Here is a 22,344-nt window from a genome sequence, read left to right on the forward strand (position 1 = left end):
GCCAGAAGCAAAACCCTAGAGACCGTCTTTTCTCGAGGAGAACATTTTCACATCTACACGTGTTTTTTTAGTGGGAGGAAAGCCCGTTAGCACATTACAGACACTGAAAATTGGAAGTGCAAATTAAGGGGAGGAACTGAGAGAGAGGAAAAAAAAAACCAGAGTATTAAGTTGTCTTAGGAACACTTTCCACTGGGCCTCCAAGCCGAAAGGAATCAGGTCATCTGGTGTGTCCCCCTGCCTCTGGACACAACATCACTTGATCCTCTAAGTTCTGACTAACACAGATCATGCCATTATTTCCAATCACAGAAAACGGGATTCCCTCACCTGAGTAACTTGTTTTAGCATTTAGCATCTTTTCTAGCCAGAAAGCTCTCCCTTACCATCACTAGCCATAGGTCATCAAGTTCCTAAAGGCAGCCATTCCTCTGATAGCCACTGAACAGCTACATTAAGAGGACAATACAGTTTGCAACCTGTACCAGATAGCACAGCTGCTCTGTACACACACAGAGGTGGACTGACAGCTGCTCTGTACACACAGAGGTGGGCTGCATGCTTCGAAGTGCATGCATGAGGGCCTTCATCCCTAATAGTGCCTGCCGGCCACATCTCCTTATTAGAGTTTTTGAAAATTCCCTATCACAGCAAAAGCTGAATAGACATCTTGAGGTGGGGATTGTTTTTGTTTTTTAACTGAGCATAAAGAGTTGGCATTCGTGACTTGGCTTCTATCAGTGACTTTGGACAGCATCTTCTTCATTCCTGTGAAGGAGGTGGCAAATTCATGTTTAAATGAATTTCTCAATGCTTATATTCCAAACAAATAAGAGCAAAGGCTGCTGCATGCCTCAGATGTTGTTAAAAAGGGAGTGACATGTCACATGAGGACACATGCATATCTGAGGAAGCCTGTGAAGCTGTGAGATAGAAGGTCCTAGAAGAACACTACCAGAGTTCAAAGGAAGGCAAGGCAGGTCCAGCATGTTGCTTGTGGTATACAAAGCGTGTTGCTTGTGGTATACACATGAACTCACATGTATCACTTGGTGAATCTATCTTCCTTGCCACAAACCAGTGGTTCTCAGTGCAGAAGAGGGAAGCAGAGGGTTTGGGCAGAATACCTTAAGAGTTCTTTGAAAATGACATGACTTTTAACCTCCCATTCAGCTGAAGGGCAGATGGGGAAAGCAAAATTTTGATGGAGAGCAAGCAAAAGTCCATGACCTGACCTTCCTCCTTAAAAGCCAATGATGACAGCATTACATTGTCCAATTAGTAAAAAGGCCCTGCATATGAACCTTGTCCAGCTCTCCTGGACCACTGGAGATGGAAGACAGCAGATGTGGCCTAGGAATGCTATACCGGTAGCCAAAATGTCAAAGAATTTCTACATCTGTTGAACACTTTACATGCAACTTCTCTTCTTCAAAAACAAAGCATCTGCTTTCATTCAATTTCCTTTTAAATCATAAAATCAGAAGTCTACAATTTAGGGTAATAACTGCAAACCGTCATGTATCAAGTGATATCACCCAACTCCTTAACACCAAACCTAGGGGGCCTCACTCATGCTGATAGACATCCCCACATCTGCTTTTCTATACTGGACTTATCTTCGTGGAATTCACAGTTGGGCTTTTATAGATGACTTTTTTAGCTTTGAGGGAATTAAACTAAGCATCCGCCCCTTTATCTTAGTTGAACTTTGAGAAATGCACAGGGCAGTTAGGTTGAGAGAGCTGAGATCTCCACCTATGGTTCTGTGCTTGGCAGCCTTCTTTCTTCCCAAGTTGAAGTTACGACTTCCTGGGGTAGGAGTTTGCTCTAAGTTTCCCTAACATCTGTCTCTATCCTGGGATCAGCTCCATCCATATAGCAATGCCCTTGAATAGCAAATTAACAGATCTTACAGCCTAGAGAGAGCTGCCTGCAGATAGATTTTTCTTCTCTCTCATAATCTAGAAAAAAATAGCTTATTAAAGAAAACTTGTCTTGGGAGATCATTAAGTCATGACCCCTCATTCACCTCCCATAATGACTGGGATGGCAGTAGAGGCTGAGCACAGGGGTCACATGGAATCCAGACATGAGCAAATTCCAGGTTCCTCTTTTGTAAGCCTTGGAGTTCTCTGCCATCCTTTCCTGGTTTTCTTCAATCCCACAAGTATCTCTGCTAATAGTTCCTTTATTAGGTTTCTTCCATTTTCTGTAAGACTGGCTTCTATTTCCTCCCAGGACCCTCACACAACCTTCTATGAGCCACTCAAACTTGTTCCTGCTGAAGACTCTGAACCACCCAAGGTCTTCCTTGCTTCTTCAGGTTCCCTTAGTGCAAACTTGTGTTTTCACTCATTGATTCTGCACTTTTCCCCTCTATATTGAGGACTAAAGCCAGGGCCTGGTGCATGCTAGGCCAGTCCTTTATCTCTGAGTTACATCCCCAACCCTCTATTATTGTTGTTGTTGTTGTTGTTGTTGACAGGTTCTTGCTAAGTTATTCAGGCTAGCCTTAAGTTTGCGACTTTCCTGTCTCAGCCTCCTGAGTAGCTGGGATTACCTCACCAATGTAATGCTTTTTCATGCCTGGGCACCCTGACACTGCATAAGCTCGGGATGCACAACCAATACCATAAGTATATCTGACTCAGACCCACATCTAATTCAGAAACTGCACTCAAGGTGACTCCATTACCACCTGTCACTTCCTTCTACTCTGTCTGTGCCTGCCTCTAGCTTGCAATCTTCTCTCTCGCTTGCTAATATTAATGTTCTATAAAGAAATTGCAAGGCGTGTTATAGCCATACTTAATATAAGGGTAGGGCTGATGGTTTAGCTCAGTGATAAAGTGCTTCCCTAGGGTGAAGGCATAGGCTCAATTCCCAGCACCAAAGAAAAAAAAAGTTAGAAAAGCAAAAGTAAGAATAAACCAAGCACTGTGGCATATATCTGTAGTCCCAGCTACTCAGAAGGCTGGGACAGAAGGATTACTTGAGCCCAGGAGTTCAAGGCAGACCTGGGCAACATAGCAAGATACCATCTCAAAACAAATCAAAAAGGGTAAATCAGGTCTAAATGAGGATTTGAGAGACTCTCCTGTGATAAAATTAATAAATCACATTTCTATTCTAGATGCTCAAAGGCCTTCTTTGCTCTTTACCAGCTCAGTTTGCCATAAAATTGGTTCAGGAGCTATTGCCATGGGTAAGGTTTTCAGGCTATTAAGAGAAGCACATCCTGAAACTAACAATCTCAATCTGTGGATGAGAAAGATCAATTTTTGCTTGAGAAATCTTTTCCATCAATAATTTGAGATCAAGCTAAATTTCATCTCCCTCACAAGAAACTTAATTTCCTACATTTTGGACATCATTTATGGATAAAGTTAAGGAATTATTGTCAACTTTTTGGTGTGATAATAGTATTTTTAAAGAGAGTTCTAGTAGTAGCAGAATAGTCTGTACCCAGTTAATGCTACAAAATTACCATTATATACTCAAGACAAAATTTTTTTAAAAAAAAAGCTCTAGGAAGTGACCAAAAGTAATATAGTTGCAATATATGTGGCCCCTGAAAGGCAGAGCCACACTGCATGGAACTAAACTTACATGGATTTTCCTCCCTGGTCCAAGAAGCAAGGAGTAGATGGGACTCAAACAGAAAGTGACAGGATTTGTGGCTTTTGAGTTCAGGATGTAATTGAGAACAAACACAGAGGGCATAAGTTCAGGGAATAACTTCTGGGGGGAAAAATCCCCAAAAGGGGAATACCTTTTGTCTATAAACTTCATCTACCTTTGGCTGATCCTAACCTGCACCACGCCCAGAGGAAATACCTGTAAGTTCAATGGAAGGCTGGAAGACCAATGGAAAGTTGGCGCTGTGATCTTCTGCAATCAAGATAGTTTGGAGCTTGAATACCACCAAGTTAGAGACTCTTGGGAACCAAGGGCACCCTAGGAAGTCAAGGCTATGTCCAAAGACTAAGGATTCATCCTAAGACTAACATTCAGCATAAAAGTTTAAACTACTATATGTGCAGGGGCAGGGAGTTGGCCTGTAGTAAAGAAGAGAATGTCTAGAAAGTGACCCTGAGATGATTCAAATGCTGGAACTAGGATAAATTCTTTAAAGTTGCTATTATCAAGTGTTTAATAACCTAAAGAAAAAACAAACAAAAATTACCAGATGAAGGATTTCAGCAGGGAAATGGAAGCTATAAAAAAGAACAAATGAATATTACAGAATTGAAAAGTACAATATTGAAAAGGGAAAGATTCACTAAACAGGCTTAAAAGCCTATCCAGACTGCAGAAGAGTCTGTGACGATGCATCAGTAGAAAATACGCCAGCGTAACAAACAAACAATACAATGTCAGTATACCAAAATAAGTTGTATTTCTGTAAACTAGCAACAAACAATGAAATGAGGTTATTTTATTTTGGTTTGCAACATCAAAAGACATAAGGTTATTTGCAACATCAAAAGACATAAGGTTATTATCAAAAAATAATAATAATAATCAAAAAGTGCAGGACCTCCCCACAGAAAACTTCAAACATTGCTGATAGAAATTAAAGAAGGCCCAATTAATGGAGAAATATCTTAAGTACAAGGATTAGAAGAACCAATATATTCAAGATGTAAATTTTCTCCAAAATTGTTCTATAGATCAATATAATCCAGATCAGAAATCACAGGAAGGTTTTTTTTAAAGAAATTGGAAAGTCAATTCTAATATTTATACATTAAAAGGAAATATCTTAGAATAGGCAAAACTTCCTTGAAAGAGAAAAAAAAATTAGAGAACTTACATTACCAGATTTCTTTTTTTTTTTAAAGAGAGAGTGAGAGAGGAGAGAGAGAGAGAGAGAGAGAGAGAGAGAGAGAGAGAGAGAATTTTTTTAATATTTATTTTTTAGTTCTCGGGGACACAACATCTTTGTTTGTATGTGGTGCTGAGGATCGAACCCGGGCCACACGTATGCCAGGCAAGCATGCTACCACTTGAGCCACATCCCCAGCCCCACCAGATTTCAATATTACTATAAAGCTTCAGTATTTACCATGAATTGGTATAAAAACAGATAGACTGATGGGACAGAGTAGAGTCTAAAAATCACAAACAGTCATTTGAGTTTTGACTAAGGTAGCTGAGCAATTCAATGGAAAAAAATAAAGTCTTCAGGACATGGTGGTAGGACAAAAAAAGACAGATAAAAATTAAACCTTGATTCTTTGCTCACAGCAGATACAAAAACTCATTTGTAATAGATCACAGACCTGAACAAAAGTTAAAACTTTTATAAAGCTCTAAAAGAAAACAGGAGAATATCACTGTGATGTCGGTGCTGGCAAGTTGTTATTAAAGACAATACCAAAAAAAGGACTGAACATAAAAGAAATTGATTTCATCTAAATAGAAAATTTCTCATTGAAATGTGCCATTAAAAATATTAAAAAGCAAGAGAGAAAATATCCAATACATATATATCTGACTTATATCCAGAATATTAAAAAAAAAATTTAAGTCAATAACAAAAAGTCAAATAACCCAACTTAAAACACAGCAGAAGACACAAAGTGAAGTGACCAGGAAGCATATGAAAAAAGGCTATACATTCCTAATCATCGGCAGAGTACAATTTAAAACCACAACAGGATGATATTCACATTCATCACAATAGCTAACATTAGGATGCAGGCAAGAACAAGTGCAGAAGCGTCATGGAACTCTCATTCATTCATGGCTGGTGGAATGTCAAATGGTTCTACTTTGGCAGTTTCTTATAAAATTCAACATGCATTATGTTATAACCAGCAATTTCATTCCCAGATATTTACTTGATAGAAATGAAAGCATATGTCCACAAGAATTCTCATTGTGGCTTTAGTCATGAAAATCCCAAATTAGGGGGAATAATATTTATGTTATTATTTTATATTATAACAATAATAACATTCCATTGTATAAATATACCACAGTTTTACACATACACACACACACACACACACACACACACACAAACCTACACCTACAAACCACCAGAAGAATAAACTAACTGTAGTATATTTATACAATGGAATATTATTCAGCAATTTTTAAAAAGAAGAAGAACACACTACAATAATATGCAACACCAGGCAAAAATCTTCAAAACAGCATATGGGGTGAAGGAAGCCAGACACAAAAACATTTAATGTATGATTCCACTCATAAGGTATGTGCTCTATGAGTTCAAGAACTGGCAAAATTAAGAAAACCGCTTGCTTAGGGGGATGGTGGGAAGTAACACAAAGGAAATGCATGTGGCTGTGCAAATGTCCTAGATCTTGAATGAGGTGCTGCTTTTAAGAATTTATAAGTTTACTAGAGCTAACCAAATTCTACAGCTAAGATCTATGCAGCTAACTATATATAAATTCTATTTTGACAAGATAATAGAAAGTCTTTTAGACACATACTACAATAGTTACAGATGGAACAACCGATGTCTTGATCTGTTTGGAATGAGGATGGGAAAACACAGATGAAGTTAGAACTGACAACCGCAGGAGCTGAGTGATGGGAACCTGGCTCTCTCTCTACCTGAGAACATATTTTGAAATATGCTATTTTTTAAAGTATTTTTGTTAATCAGTTCCCTACATGAACAACCAAAAATCCTGGATGCTTTCCCACAGTCAGGGAGTGCACTTAGAACATAGGAAAATATATAATGATATTAAAGTCAACATTTATATTTTGTTCAGTTCAGTACTATGTTTCTATATCACTGAACCAAAATAATTTTTTTAAACGGACACTTACAGATCTCAAATATCAACCTAAAATAAATAAGGCAACATACCAAATGCCCCTCCGTCCCATTTGGGACCCATCATAATGAACTGATCTAAAACATTCTGCAACCCATTTTAAAATAGTCTTTAGAAACTATGCAATAATAAATTTCATATCCTTACTAATTATCAGGAGAACCAGCAATTCTTCTTAACTATCCTTAAAGTATTACTTCAAGTTTACAGTTTGAGAACTCCCTTAAGTCTCCAATTTTAAAGAATATCCCATAATCTTCACAAGGTTGGATAATGCTACATCTTATGATATCTTTTTGAAGAGCTGGATCTTGTTAGCCTGTTTCAAACTTCTTCCACTCTCTTGAGCAACTTAAAGACATTCTAATTATTTTTAAAAATCTTTAGGGCGTACATACTCTCCTAATGTGCAGAGACTTGTTTCTCTTAAGAAAGCTACCTCAACTAGGCAGGGTATTCTAGATACAGATTCTGGATACAGATGTATCATTATTTGAATCATGAAGCTATTCTCAATATTTTGAAAGGTGGAATAATGACCTGAGGTTAATAAATACACTGGCCACAAAACAAGAGACTCCTGAGTGCACACGTCTTACAGAGATGCATTATCTTAACCTTATAGGCATTCTTATCTTAGCAGTCCAAAAGAATTACAGAATCACAAACTGCACAACTGGAAAGGAACTGGGAGCTCATCAAGTCCAAAAACTCTATTGTGCAAATGAAAAACTGAATCCACAACAGTTGCCTGATTTGCCCACTGTGCTGTAGAGAGGAGGGGAGAATGCAACAAAGACCAAAGTTGCCTGACTCCAAACAAGCACCTTCAGCATCAGCTAATGAACGGATCAAGTGAAACTCCTCCCTAAACACCTAACTCACACTCAGAGAGCCAAAGATACCAGCCTCTTCTTTAGAAGACTTAAATCTGACTTCTTGATTATATATAAAGATTGCCAAGATGTTATCTGCACATCAGGAAGAAGGGGAATGAGGAAGTTTTGCCTAGCAAACACAATTTTTTACTACCAGGATAAAAAAAGAATGGGAGGTAATATTGGATATTGGGTTGTTAAAGTCAGCTTCAAGTTGCTGAAAAAATTGTAAATCTGACATGAATCCAAAAAAAAAAAGGCTTAGTCTCATTAAACTCACTGAGATAAAGTCAATGCTCATTATTTAAGGGACAGCTATAATTTTTTAAGAGTTGAGACACATGGGTCTGGGGTTGTGCCTCAGTGGTAGAGCACTTGCCTAACATGTGTGAGACACCGGGTTTGAGTCTCAGCACTGCATATAAATAAATGAATAAAATAAAGGTCCATCAACATCCAAAATAATTTTTTTTTAAAAAAAGAGTTAAGACACATGAAAATAGAAGAGAGACCAGTGGAATAGAAAAAGGGGATAGAGGGGGAGGGAAGAGGAAAGGGAAAAGGGAGGAGCAGTGGAATTAAATTGACCAAACTATGCTATGAACACATATGAATATATCACAGTGAATTCCACCTTTATGTATATCTATAAAGCACTAATTTTTTTAAAAAACTATAAACAAATAGAAGGAACACCATTAAATGAAGGGAAGTGGAGTAGGGAACGAGAAGAAAAGAGGAAGCCTCGGGGACTGAAGTGGAGCAAATTATATCACATGTATATATGATTGTGTCAATATGAACCCCAATATTATGTATGACTATAATGCACTAATAAAAACATTTTTACAAAAAGAGTAGAGAAACAAAATTTAAAAGAGAAAACATATTAACTAAAAAAAAAGTGTCTAAAAAAACAGACACATCAAAAAGTCTATGTCAAATACCACTATTACCTTGTGCAAGGGCCTTTCCTCAATCCCAGGGCAGGAGGTATGCATCAAGAAGGACTGCAGTAACTCACATTCTTTCTTGGCACCACAGCCATAGTGGGCCACCTCAATGTCCTGGTCCACTATCCATGCATTCAACACCATAGCTTCTTGGTTTCCTGACAGCTATTACTATGACACATACTATCAACTCACACTCAGACACACACTCTCAATCAATGCTTCTCAGGTTTTAATGTGCGTCCAGATCCCCTGAGGATCTTGTTCAAAGGCAGATTATGAGTCAGTAGGTCCTACTACTTAGGAGAGAGGCTGGAGCCAGGGACATAAATGTAGGTGTTATCCACATAGAGGTGATCAACCCGCACAGGCACATATATTGCCCAGAAACAGTGAGGACAGAGAGAGAGAGAGAGAGAGAGAGAGAGAGAGAGAGAGAGAGAGAGAGAGAGAGAGAGAAGGAAGAACTTTGGGAAATACCAGCATTTGTGCTGCAAGCAGAAAGGAGGAGTTATCTAAGAAGCAGCCGCACACAGCAATGTAGACAGAGAACTGGGAGACCACAGTGTGGGTGCAGCCAGTGGAGAAGCACACTTCAAAAAAAGAGAGAGATTTTTCCAATGTATCGTCCTAAGGAATCGCTCCATTCAAGCTGAATTGTTGCACTATTCCTTAAATGGGTCTAATCCATTCCTATTTCTAAGCTTGGATTCCTTTTTGTTTCATTTAAGAGGCTCATTTGATCCCATCTCTTTTTTTTTTTGGTATTTTTTTTGTTTTAATTAGTTATACATGACAGTAGAATGCTTTCATGCACTTTGATATATCATACATAGATGGGATATAATTTCTCATTTTTCTCAGTGTGCATGTTATAGAATCACATTGGTCATGCAGTCACATAAAGTAATAATGTCTGTTTCACTCTACTATCTTTCCTATCCCCATATCCCATCCCCTCCCCTCCCTTCTGTTTTGATCCACCAAAAGCCACTACTCAGGCACTGAGTTGTCCTTACCTACACAATCTTTACCCAAAGGAGGAGCTCAGCAAGCTTGCTTGTGTGCACAGAGGGTCAAACAACAACCATCTTCAGGCCTGACTGCACATGCATGGCTATACCTTGGTCAAGAGGTCAGAAAAATATATTTGCTCCTAGAGGACACCAAGTAAATGAACTAAATCTAAAATCTGTTCAGCTCAAGGAATTCTTGGACCTACAGAAGCCATAAATATGTCACCAAAAAATGAAAAATGGCCTAAAATTTAAATGCATATAATTTGTATGGTGAAAATGGGAGAATTAGTATGCCAATCTCATAAAGACTGCTTATTAATAAAGAAATTATGGGGCTGGGGATGTGGCTCAAGCAGTGGTGTGCTCGCCTGGCATGTGCGGGGCGCTGGGTTCGATCCTCAGCACCACATAAAAAAATTTTTAAAAAGGAGATATTGTGTACATTGAAAACTGAAAAATAAAATATTGAGGAATTTTCTCTCTCTCTCTCTTCTCTCTTTCTCTCTTTAAAAATAATATATTAAAAAAAGAAATTAAATCCCCTTAAGATCTCTAAAATAGGATAGAGACACATCTATCAGACTTCAGATTTATTCTTTAACCCACACAGAGATAGACAGAAGAAATAATAAAGATCCTCAAATTAGTGCCAAAAGTCAAATTGTTCACTATATCACAAAAAAATAAAATCCCCACCTCCAATCATAGCCTGCAGGGGTAAGGTTTTTAGATCTTTATAAAATGAAGCAAGTTCACTGCAGGGGGAAAATGTCAGAAGATAAATATCAATTCCAAAATAATTTCCTAAAGTACAAGCTACTTTCAGATTTCATAACCAGTTAAGAGGGTTGAATCCCCAGGAATATATCATCCCAGTTCCTCTCTTTTAACAACTGGCTGGACCCAAAGAAGGATGTCATTTAAAACTGCTACTACACACTCCTTACAGGGCCACAGGGATGTTCTTGCAGCAGACAGGGCTGTTTTCTTTGGACACTGTCACTCAACACAGTTAAGCTTTTAAAACTCCTTTACAATCATTTTTCATAACTTCCAAGGGCAACTGGTGTGGTTTTCTCCATTTAACAGAATGAAGTCTCTGGCACACAGGATCAGATGCCTGGGGGTCATCAATTGTTTTAATGCCCATCAATTAATATTTATTGTACCACTGTGTTGGGCTCCTTCACCACATCTACCCACATGGATGGCAGCATCACTGGCTAGGCCTTATGAACCATAACTCTGCCCTGAGACTTTAAAAACCTGTGGCTGCTGTCAGCATCAAACACCAGAGTCTTCTGTGAGTACAGTGGCCAAGGTAGCTGGCAGCGGCCACATTACTTCCAAGCTGGAAGGCTCAATACCTGGGAGTTCCCTTCTGGTTCCTGTCAAATGATCTGAAATGCAGTTATTTCGTTGCTGGTCTGTGAGTTATATGCAAACTCTCATGGAAGAGAGTTCAAGTTTTGAAAGTACCACACCACCCTAGCCATCGGGTGCTATGATGAACAACATATTCATGAGTAGAGCTCCCCTGCAGAAGGAGGAAATCCTGGCATTTGAGGGTTACTATCTCGTCTCCTCTACTAGACAGCAAAACACCACCTTTAGATTCACTTGCTTTTAGGCTACTTTTTCCAGGTTCCTCCTTTCAATACAACATTCTGGTAAAGTTGATCTACTGCAGCCCTAAGATCTTCACCAACTAAAGAAAAAAGGATGCTGAGACCCTGAGATGCGTGGGAATTGGAAGGAGGGAGAAAAGGAGAAGCAAGGAATCCGAGTGTTCACCCTCCATCAGTTGGCTGGCCTCCTTCACTTAACACTCATGGCTATAATTATTAAGGCTGATGTGTGTTCTTGCACCAGCTAAACTGGTCACATGTCATATTTGAAGTGATCTGACCATTCTGGGGAAAAAAATTAAGTTGTATTTCAATTGTAAAAAAGTTGGTAAATATGAGTGAGCTGAAATGCTCTTCTTTTCTAAGCAGTGACAATAAAAGGGGGGAAAGGGAAATAAAATAGTTTAGCTTCTTGATCATGAAACATATTTCCACACTGCATTGCTATTCTAGTCATGCATACTTGTGACATAATTGTCACCACTACAAAATATCTTTCTTTTTTTAATATCCTTATTTATTTAGTTAGTTTTATATAGTGCTGAGGGTTGAACCCTGTGCCCCACATGTGCTAGGCAAGCGCTCTACCACTGAGCTACAACTGCAGCCCCTGCAAAATATTTTTCTAACTCAAATTAATTACATCACTACACATAACAACAACAACAAATTAGTGACTGTCTTTCAAAAGGACAAAATGAAGCTTACTGCTGGGGAAAGTCTTTTTTCATGAGCACTGTGGTTCTTCACTAAGTACTTAGAGATTATACCAGTTCACCAGTTTTTCTTGCAATTAGTAAACCCACACCTACCACCATGTGACAAGCACAATGAATATTTACTTATAATCAAACCAAAAAACACTTTAATTAGGATATTTCCAAGCTCTTCAAATACTCATGAAACATTTAAATAGCACAATGAAAGCTATTTAAATGTTCCATGGACAAACAATTTAAAGCAATTTTCTCCTTTATTTCAAGAAAAGTAAAGTGAAGGTTTTTTTTCATTTCAATACATCTTTATTTAAATGTGTTTGGAAAGCTGAAAAATATTTCTTTGGCTAGAAAAAAACCTCTTGCACTGCCTCTGTCCATCTGATTACATTTTCCCAATAGAGCTAATCTTATTAATATGCTGGCATGTGAACTCATGATTTTGCTATTGTTAAAAGTCAACTTGTGGTTTGCTTTTATTCTCTCAAATACAATTAGCAAAGCCCTCCAGTGCCTGAAAGGGCCTTTTCATTTGGACAAATTATTCCCTGGCTGGTTTTAAAGAAAGGGGTGAGGGCAAGCAGGGCAGAGGGCAGCCTCCCGGCATTCTGAAGCAGCTCTTGCAGAAAAGCTTGTCTGTGTAGTGTCGCCACAAGTGAGGCAAATACAGCTTGCATCGCTTTTTCTTTTTCTTTCATTAATTTAACTGAATAACTATCTTTTAACTTTTTCAGTATACAGTCCCAATTAAGTGATATTATATAAGACAAGAGGGGATTAAATGTCTGGCCAAGATTTTATTGATGACCTGATAACTTTTAAATAATGTCACCTCCCACACAGCTTCTGTGCAAAATCAGTGTCAAAATACAAGTTAGTTTCAAAAGCATTGTGGCTGGGCTTCTTCCTCCTTTAAGGAAATTAGAATGTTGTTTTTCAACATCTTGGACTTTCCAAAATGTAATGTCTGGCCTCTTTAAACAATTATTTATTAAACCCTGTCTCTGGTTAGATAAACTACACACTCCTCAGCCTCACATTTCATTTCTGAGTGTCAGAGGGAGACCTGGGACAGAAGAAATGTCCAAAGACATGTCCCACCTCCCTGACAATATTTCTGTGCATTGGACACTGCTGGAATATTTGTTTAATTAGTTAAATTTTCAACTTTTAAATAAGGAGGAAAAAACAAGCTATGGGTGGCCCGCTAACCTCAAACGAGCAAATATCCAAAGTTATAAAATCACCCCCTGCTCAGAATACCTGGTTAGAAATAAAAACAGCATTTACCAAATTCTACCCCAAGTCAAGAACAGAGGTCTCATTAAGAAGTATAAAACTGAATTTGAAAGCCAAAATACTAAGGATGCAGCATTATTTCATTAAAAAATTGGACTCTGCACATTTTTTATAACTAAAACACCTTAAACAACACCCCCCAAAATCTGTCTCTGATGTAAGTCAGAGAAGTTTTGATCCACTCTTTGAATGTAGCCTCTAATTCTATGCTTGCAAAATTACACTTGCAGTTCTTTATAGATGCAAACTGGACAGAGAACACTGCGATTATTTAATCTGTGTGTCCAACATTGGGGTTTGCATGTTCAGTTGCAGGCCATAGAATGGCAAACGATTTGGAGCTGAAGAAAAACAGAGAGATGTGATCAGGAGGGTACCTGGGCCTGAAGGAGACTGGCTGAGATGTGAAACTCAAAAGGAGCTAAAGTGCTAAGTGTGCAATCCTGAAGGCAGGAGACACTTCCCTTCCCAGGGCTCCCAGAATGCAGTGCAGCCTTAGGACCCTCAAGAAGGGCTCCAAGGAGAATTCTCCAGTGAAACTCACCAACCTAAGGGAAGCAAGTTCCCAGTGGTTTTATTAGGTATAACCATTTGAACAGACACATGACCTACCATAAAGTACACCACTAGACAAGGTTCACCCATACCCACAGAGCTTCTCAAGCACTCCACAACAGCTCCAATGAGAACTGGTGGGAAAATGGAGGCAGTAGGGAAGGAAATCAGGGTACTTATTTTTCCTCATCCCTGCTGCCTTGGGTCCCATCTCCAGAAGAGACTGTATTGCTCCATGCTCCTAGCTCCCATGGATAGCCCTGATTTTTGAGTCCTGGTAATAATTCTCTTGCCCTTGGGCCTTCCAGCTCTAGGGTGCTAATACCTTTTTTGCCGTGGCTAATCTCTGGCTTGCCTTACTCTTTTTTTCTTTTTGCAGCTCTTCCTGCACCGTAAAGTAAGTTCCTCCTATTAAGTTCCTTCTGGCCAAGTAAAAGTGGCACACACTTGTAATCCCAGTGGCTCAGGAAGCTGAGGCAGGAGGATCACTAGTTCAAAAGCAGTTTCAGCAATTTAGCAAGGCCCTATGCAACTTAGCAAAACCCTATCTCAAAATTTTAAAAAATAAATAAAAAGGGCTGGAGATGTAGCTCAGTGGTTAAGCACTGCTGGGTTCAAACCAGCAGTACAAAAAAAAAAAAAATCCTTCCATTGAATTATCTGGCCTAAATTCTATTTTCCTGATTGGGACTACATGGAACACAATTCCTAGCTCCAGATATTACAAATGGAACATTTATATGATCATAATAACAAAATTTCTGAATGTGATTTTTTTAGCATTTCTTCAAATTTTATTTTGTGAATATCTCTTTAACCAGAAACTGTTATTGGAAAATATTGAGAGAGTGAGTGGGAGTAAAAAGTAGTTTTGGCAGAGGAAGAGTATGTAAAAGAGGTAAATATTTTCCCATTTTAGGAAATTAAGAGATAATATTAAAATATCAGAAACAGCAATACAGAATGGGATCCTAATTCAAATATGTTATACTCCATATGTGTATAATATGTCAAAATACATTTTACTGTCATATATATCTAAAAAGAAATTTAAAACTCAAAAAAAGAGGAAAAAGCAATTCAAATATTTTATAATGTCTCTAATATTTTAAAAATATGGAAGAGCAAAAAGATCAGATGAAAACATGAAGGATTATTGCCCCAAAGGACTGAGAATCGGAAGGAGAGAAGGACAGGACAAGAGAGAATTCACATTTGTCTATAACTCTCATGGTCCTATGGAGTTATTTTTAATTCAAAGCTTTTTACACTCATTGTGTTGGGCCCTTTCAATCAGGAAACTCATGTATCATTCTGATTTAAACAACAACGTCAAGGAAAGAAGGTGAGCTTCGTGAGAGGGAAGAGCCAACTGTTAAAGGGTCAGCCAGTGAATGGGTCTCAAAAATACCAAACACAATAGGGAGAATGGGTTAAGGCCAAGAGCGGGATTTACAGGGAGGAGAAGCCAGAGAGGGTGCCAGAGAGGAAAAAGTGTCTCCAACGTTGGCTCAGTCTAGCCTGGGAAATAGCAGCAGGGACAAATTTAAGTCTACCTTTTAAAGGCATAAAGCAAGAATATAGAATTGGAAAGATTGGGCTGATCCTCTATTCTGGAATGAATGAATGAATGAATACCTCTTTAATCTCAGAAATAAAACTAAGTGATTTTTTTAATATAAGATGAGGTAGTAGTTGAGCATTTATGTGTTTCTTCCTTCTTTTCCAGGGAGTGATTTTTTTCAATGCAACCCTGTTTGTACAATGTTACCATCCCCTACCCATGTGAATAAACAGGGTCAGGACAATAACTGAGCCAGTGGTATGCTAAACAGTCATGATCTAGTTCAGTGATTCTCAGCTTTTTGCTACTGTTAAAAGTCAACTTGTGGTTTGCTTTTATTCTCTCAAATACAATTAGCAATTAGTAAACCCACACCTACCATCCCAGTAAGAATCAGATGAGGAGTACTGACTCTTTTCCCCAAAAGTACACACATGAACACTTATACCCAAAGTTTTGTGCATAATTATGACAAGATAATGCAAATTAGGACAAGAAACCTTGTCCACTGACAAAGCTCATAGGAACTTGGATGAATGTGAAAAGTAGTCTCCTGCTAAAGAAGTGAACCCATGGGGCTGGGGATGTGGCTTAAGAGGTAGCACGCTCGCCTGGCATGCGTGCAGCCCAGGTTTGATCCTCAGCACCACATACAAAGATGTTGTGTCCTCCGAAAACTAAAAAAAAAATAATAAATATTAAAATTCTCTCTCTCTCTCTCTCTCTCTCTCTCTCTCTCTCTCTCTCTTTAAAAAAAAGAAGAAGAAGTAGTGAACCCATGCCCTTTGATTTCATCTACCTAAGAAAATGGAGATTTTCACACAATACCCCACAATTGGTGCCCACACTTCCGTGAGTGCCATCAGTGTTTCAGAGTGCATCACACCACAGTGAATGATGTTTTACATGTGTGCTGGCATGGGGATGCAGCTCTTAGAAACTCCCGAAGCTCATGGCCACAGATTTTATATGCCTACTTAAGAATGTGTAGGTGTGAGGATCCTGCCCTTGATGGTACCACTCACTATTCAGAAGCAAGCTGACAACCATGCTCCCTGGAGCACTCCAGCAACAGCAGCTGATGATCAAGAAAACAAATTTTACACTTCAGAAAAAAATAGGGATGACAGGTCACTGCAGATGAAGACAAAGAGTCGTAGCCAGACTTCGTTGAGTGTGTAAAGGAGTGAAAAGAAACTGACATCTTCAAAGTGTGTATTTGTGCAGGTGGGTGCAAGGAAAAGAAGGAATTGCTGCAGCTTCTGGTCCCTGCCAGGCTTGCTCAGGGCCTGAGACACTTAATCCTCAGGTCATGGGTTTGCCTCCTTATTGGGCACCTTGTTGTTTAAAGGGTCAGACTGATGTAGTGGAAAAAGAAAGTCACTGGCCCAGGAGTGAGGGGATGCAACTAATCTTGGCTTGGCCATCACAGCACATTCTAAAGCCAGATGCCAGTGCTCTGGAATTGGAAAGGCTCGTGTGGCAGAGGCCAAGCAGCTCCATTAAGATGCCCTTGAGTGGGAGCCACTGCACATGTAGGCGACCCAATAAAATCCACTAGAGAAGGTCAGGCAGGCACTTGGAAAAACTTGACTAAGCCATGCCCGGAGCCCTTCTGATACTTGAGGGCCTCTCCAGTGGGGCTTTTCTTTCCACTCTGATGAGCCCCAGACTGTCTCCAGGACCTCCATGTGGAGCCCTTTTACTGCTCCCCATAGCCATCCCCCACAGTACAAGTGCAAATGAACACCTGGCTTTGTGTACCTGAGACAGGCTAAGCACAGTGGACAGACACACTGCTATGATGACTGCGATTCCCCAGTTCTATCTGGAAAGGCTACCTCACACTCCCTGTTCCATCACTGGACAAGAAGGGGGTTGGATCTGAGATGTTTCTGATTCAATGATAACAAAATAATAAGCATAATACAGGTCGGGTATCCCTAATCTGAAATGCTTGGGTCCAGAAGTATTTCTGAATTTTTTTTTGGCATATACATGATGAGATATTTTGGGGATGGGACCCAAGTCTAACTATGAAATTCACTGATGTTCCATATATACCTTACACCATAGTCTGAAGGTAAGATTGTACATCTTTAGTGCACCTGTATTTCAACTGTGACAGTCAGGTGAGAACAAGGTAAGGTAGGCAATTTCCCTCTTGTGATGCTGTGTCAGTGCTCAGAGAGCTTCATATTTGGGAGCATTTGGGATTTGGGATTTTCAGATTGAGGATGCTCCTATTGTTACAATAGTTCTTTCATTAGTTGCTTCCTCTGTGCCACACACACAGTAAGAGGATGCCAAGAGTGAACAGACATGGACCTGGTTCCTGTTCTCATAGGGTGTGGAAGAGACCAAAGGCTAGAAAATCCTACACAAAGGTATGGGGATATGCCTGAGAGATATGCTCTACTAGAAGGGATTAGAGTGAAGTGAGTCAGTGTGGGAGGACATACTGAGAAAGTGGAATTTGACCAGGATATGGGGAGTACTAGGGACACAGGGCAGGCAGGAGCATCACTCACTTGACCTGGAGAGTAAGGAAAGAAAGTAAGAAAAACACCACTGAGTACTTACCACCCTCTGAATCCTCACTAAGGTCCTGGAATAGTGTGGATTATTATTTATACAATTCTTGAGCTCTATCAACAACTTTTGACAATTAAAAATTATTATCCTCTACAATTAGAAAAATGTAAATTAAAACTACACTGAGGTCCATCTCACTCTAGTCAGAATAGCAATTATCAAGAATACAAGTAACAATAAACATTGGCAAGGATGTGGGGGAAAGGTACACTCATAAATTGGACTGCAAATTGGTGCAACTGCTGTGGAAAACAGAATAGGAATTACTCAGAAAACCTGAATGGAACCACCATTTGACCCAATTATCCCACTCCTCAGTATATAGCCAAAGGATTTTAAATCAGCATACTGCAGTAACATGGCCACATTAATGTTTCTTGCAGTACAACTCACAATAGCCAAGCTATGGAACCAACCTAGGTGTCCTTCCACAGATGAATGGATAAAGAAAATGTGGTATATATATACAATGAAGTATTACTCAGCCATAAAGAAGAATGACTTTATGACATTTGCCAGTAAATGGATGGATCTGGAGACTACCATGCCAAGTAAAATAAGTCAATCCCAAAAAGACAAAGGCCTAATGCTTTCTTTGATATGTGGAAGCTAACCCACAATAAGGCAGAGGTGGGCAGAACAACAGACATTCAGTAGATTAGACAATGGGGAATGGAGAGAAGGGAAATGGGGTAGGAATAGGAAAGACAATAGAATGAATCTGACATAACTTTCCTATGTACATATATGAAAACAGCACAGTGAATCCCACCATCATGTACATCCTTAATAATAGAATCTTAACTAGAATAAGACATACTCCATGCTTGTGTAACTATATCAAAATGGATTCTGCTGTCATGTATAACTAAAAAGAACTAATACATTTTTAAAAATATATATCATTCTTGTTTAATAGTGAGTAAACTATTAAAGGCAGCTTCAGAAACATGCCCAAAAAAACAATTACTTAGTAACAGAGAAAGCCAGGGATATGATACTCCAAGCCTGTGTGTTTAACCACTGGGCAATGATTCATCCAATGGTAGCCACTGGCCCCATTAAAGCTTGTTGTATTGGAATGGATACAACAGGTTCACAAACAAGGAAAATGTACTTATAAAATGTTACCCAAAGGAATATACAAGGTGACATGCACCAGTAACTAGATGATTATAGCACATGTAACACTCACAGTCCTGATAGAAACTCAGCCATAAGCACTCCCAGCTTCTACCACACCACACACACACACACACACACACACACACACACACACACACTGCTCAACCAACCAGTAAAGTTCAGTAAAGCAGGAGTGGACATATTTGACCCAAAAAAGCTGATTCACAGGCTGCCAGAGCCTTTAAGATGGCCCAGCCTGAAGAGTTCCACCTAAACAGGTAGAGGATTGACCACAATTACACTCTTCCAGGGCTAGGGAGGTGGCTCAGTGGTAGAGCACTTGCCTAGCATGTGTGAGGCACTAGGTTCAATTCTCAGCACCACACATAATAAATTTTAAAAAATAAAGGTCCATGAACAACTAAAAAATAAAAGATATATATATTTTAAAACTTATACTCTCCAAAATATGAACTGAGAGAGAGGGAGAAGCTCAAAGTCTTTTTTTTTTTTTTGAGAGAGAGAGAGAGAATTTTTTATTTATTGTTTTTTAGTTTTCGGCAGACACAACATCTTTGTTTGTATGTGGAGCTGAGGATCGAACCCGGGCTGCACGCATGCCAGGCGAGCGTGCTACCGCTTGAGCCACATCCCCAGCCCCTGAGCCACATCCCCAGCCCCTTAAAGTCTTAAGGCAGAGAGAATACGGATGGCAAAAATTAGGAAAAATCTAGTAATGCAATTCATCACATTACAATTTTATAACAGAATAAACTCCTTGGTTTATACCCACAGGACTTAAAATCTGCATACTATAGTGACACAGCCACATCAATGTGTACAGCAGCTTAATTCACAACGGCAAACTATGGAACCAATCTAAGTGCCCTACGACAGATGAATAAAGAAAATGTGATAGATTATCATACACATATATACATACACATATATACACACACACAAGGCAATATTACTCAGCCATCAAGAAATTATGAAATTATGGCATTTGCCAGTAAATGGATAGTAAATGGAATCAGCCGTAACTAACCTATCCTTGCACATGAATACCAGTATAACTCCACATCATGTACAACCACAAGAATTGGATCCTAATTAGAATAAATTATACTCCATGTATGTATAATATGTCAAAGTACATTCCACTGTCATGTATATCTAAAAAGAACAAATTTTTAAAAAGCTATCAATTATCTCAATAGATGTAGAAAAGGCATTTGATAAAATGTGAAGCTCCAAATCACACAGGTGAAAAAATTGCATAGAACTCAACACACATACACACACATGCACACAAGAAATCTGAGAGCCGGGCACAATTGCACATTACATGACATGTCTGTAATCCCAGCAACATGGGATGCTAAGGCAGGAGGATTATAAATTCAAGCCAAGCCTCAGCAACTGAGGGGGACCTTGTGTTGGGGATGTAGCTCAATAGTAGAGCACCCCTGGCTTTAATTCCAAGAAGGAAGGAGAGAAATCTGAGTATGACCAATGCTTTGTATCAGTGTCAATATCCTGTTGTGAGCTTATAAATAATTTTCCAAATTCCAAAATGTTACTCTTGGGAAAAACTGGGCAATATACGCAAGGCATTTCTCTGTATTGCATATTCTTTTTTTTTTTTTCTTTTTCTTTCTTTTTAGGACCAGGGATTGAACACAGGGGCACTTGACCACTAAGCCACATCCTCAGTCCTATTTTGGATTTTATTTAGACACAAGGTCTCACTGAGTTGCTTAGCTCCTCACTTCTGCTGAGGCGGGCTCACTAAACTCCCTCCTATCTCGGCCTCCCCAGCTTCTGGGATTACACGTGTAAACCACCATGCCCGGCTGTTAAGCAAATTTTTATAAAGACAGGTATAATCTTATAACAGTAACTGTTTATAACAGAGGCACTATTTATTAAGTTCCAACTTTTTGCTAGAGATAGTGCTAAAAGCATCAGACCAATTATCTGCATTTTCCCAGCAGTGAGGTGTCAGTCTGGATCTAGGAGACTGAGGAATTTGTCCAAGCTCACACAACATGCAGAAGTGTGAGATACAGGCTGAGTGTAGTTCTGTCTGATGCCAATACCAGCACACTGTCATATTTCAACAAAGACTCTAGGAGACGACCTGTTTGGAAGTGACCATCTCTTGTAAAGTTGGTCCTGATCCAACTTGGGCAGGGACTATCCAAGCCATACATTGATCATTAAGGAGGCTTCTGTTTTGGGTAGTGTAGAGGAAGCAGTTTTGAAAACCAGCACACCTACTCAGCGAGCCCAAGGGCCCACTGTTCTTGCTGCTCTGAGAAAGGATTTGCCATGGTGATACCACAGACGCCTCAGACACATGGTAAAACAAAGACACCCAGGAAGGTGTAGCTGGCTGCCTTCAGCAGTTCTTACACAAGTTCCCCTGCTTAATCCTTAGTCCTGGCTAAGCTTCTGACTTCAGTCCATTCTTAGGAATGCAATAGTAACAACAGCACTGCAGGAGTGGGAAGCCTAAAAAAGCAGCAGCTTGCAGCAGAAGGGAGCAAGGGCACTGTCTACAAGAAAAAGAAGCAGCTGACCATAAAGCAGAGACAGATTGCCAAAAGAGACTTCCAAATCCAAAAATAACTTCTGCCACCATGCTTTGGAGAAATCAGGCATGCAGAACCTGGGTGTTCTTTTGGTCATCTTTTCCTGATCCCTTCTAGCTGAATAGGTGATGGACGTCTGCAGACATTCTGCTCAGCATTACAGACCCCCATAAAAAAGCAATTTTCCTTCCAGAAAAAGTATAAGTGAAGGGCAGAGATAATAGAGGTGTGGTGGAGGAAGGAGGGAGGAAAATTGGCCAGAGGGGAAAAAAAAAAAACACAGAGACAGTGACATTCAGACCTGAACTCGGAATTTCTGAATGGTTCAGAATGGAACCCTTTGTCACCTTTGACTTAATTATAAGACCGTTTTCAGAATGCTGAAGGGCTAGGCTCATAATCAAGCACTTACGTAATCCTCCTCATTGAGCCCTTGTTTCTCAACAGAACTTTTCACCTCCATGGAAAACTTCTCAAACTCAGGTTTCACGGTCCTCAGTAGAGTGACTGTTTGGAGGGATGAGTATGCTTGCTTAGCCTCAAAGTCGTGTTTGTCTCCTCTCTTCCATGAGCCATCTCCTACGGGAGAAA

The 22,344-nt window shown here is 39.4% G+C and overlaps 1 protein-coding gene across 6 annotated transcripts in view; it reads right to left on the reverse strand.

Annotated features, from left to right (window-relative positions):
* Positions 1–22,344, reverse strand: part of Npr3 (natriuretic peptide receptor 3) — a 67,178-nt gene that overhangs the window by 19,275 nt on the left and 25,559 nt on the right. For all 6 annotated transcript variants that reach the window (XM_026390166.2, XM_026390165.2, XM_026390164.2 and 3 more), the window contains one exon: positions 22,166–22,332. In XM_026390166.2, coding sequence (XP_026245951.2) covers positions 22,166–22,332 — 167 coding nt within the window. The remainder of the gene's footprint in view (positions 1–22,165; positions 22,333–22,344) is intronic.

The sequence above is a fragment of the Urocitellus parryii genome, chromosome 1 (genome assembly GCF_045843805.1).
Source record: "Urocitellus parryii isolate mUroPar1 chromosome 1, mUroPar1.hap1, whole genome shotgun sequence".
NCBI classification, from domain to species: Eukaryota; Metazoa; Chordata; class Mammalia; order Rodentia; family Sciuridae; genus Urocitellus; species Urocitellus parryii.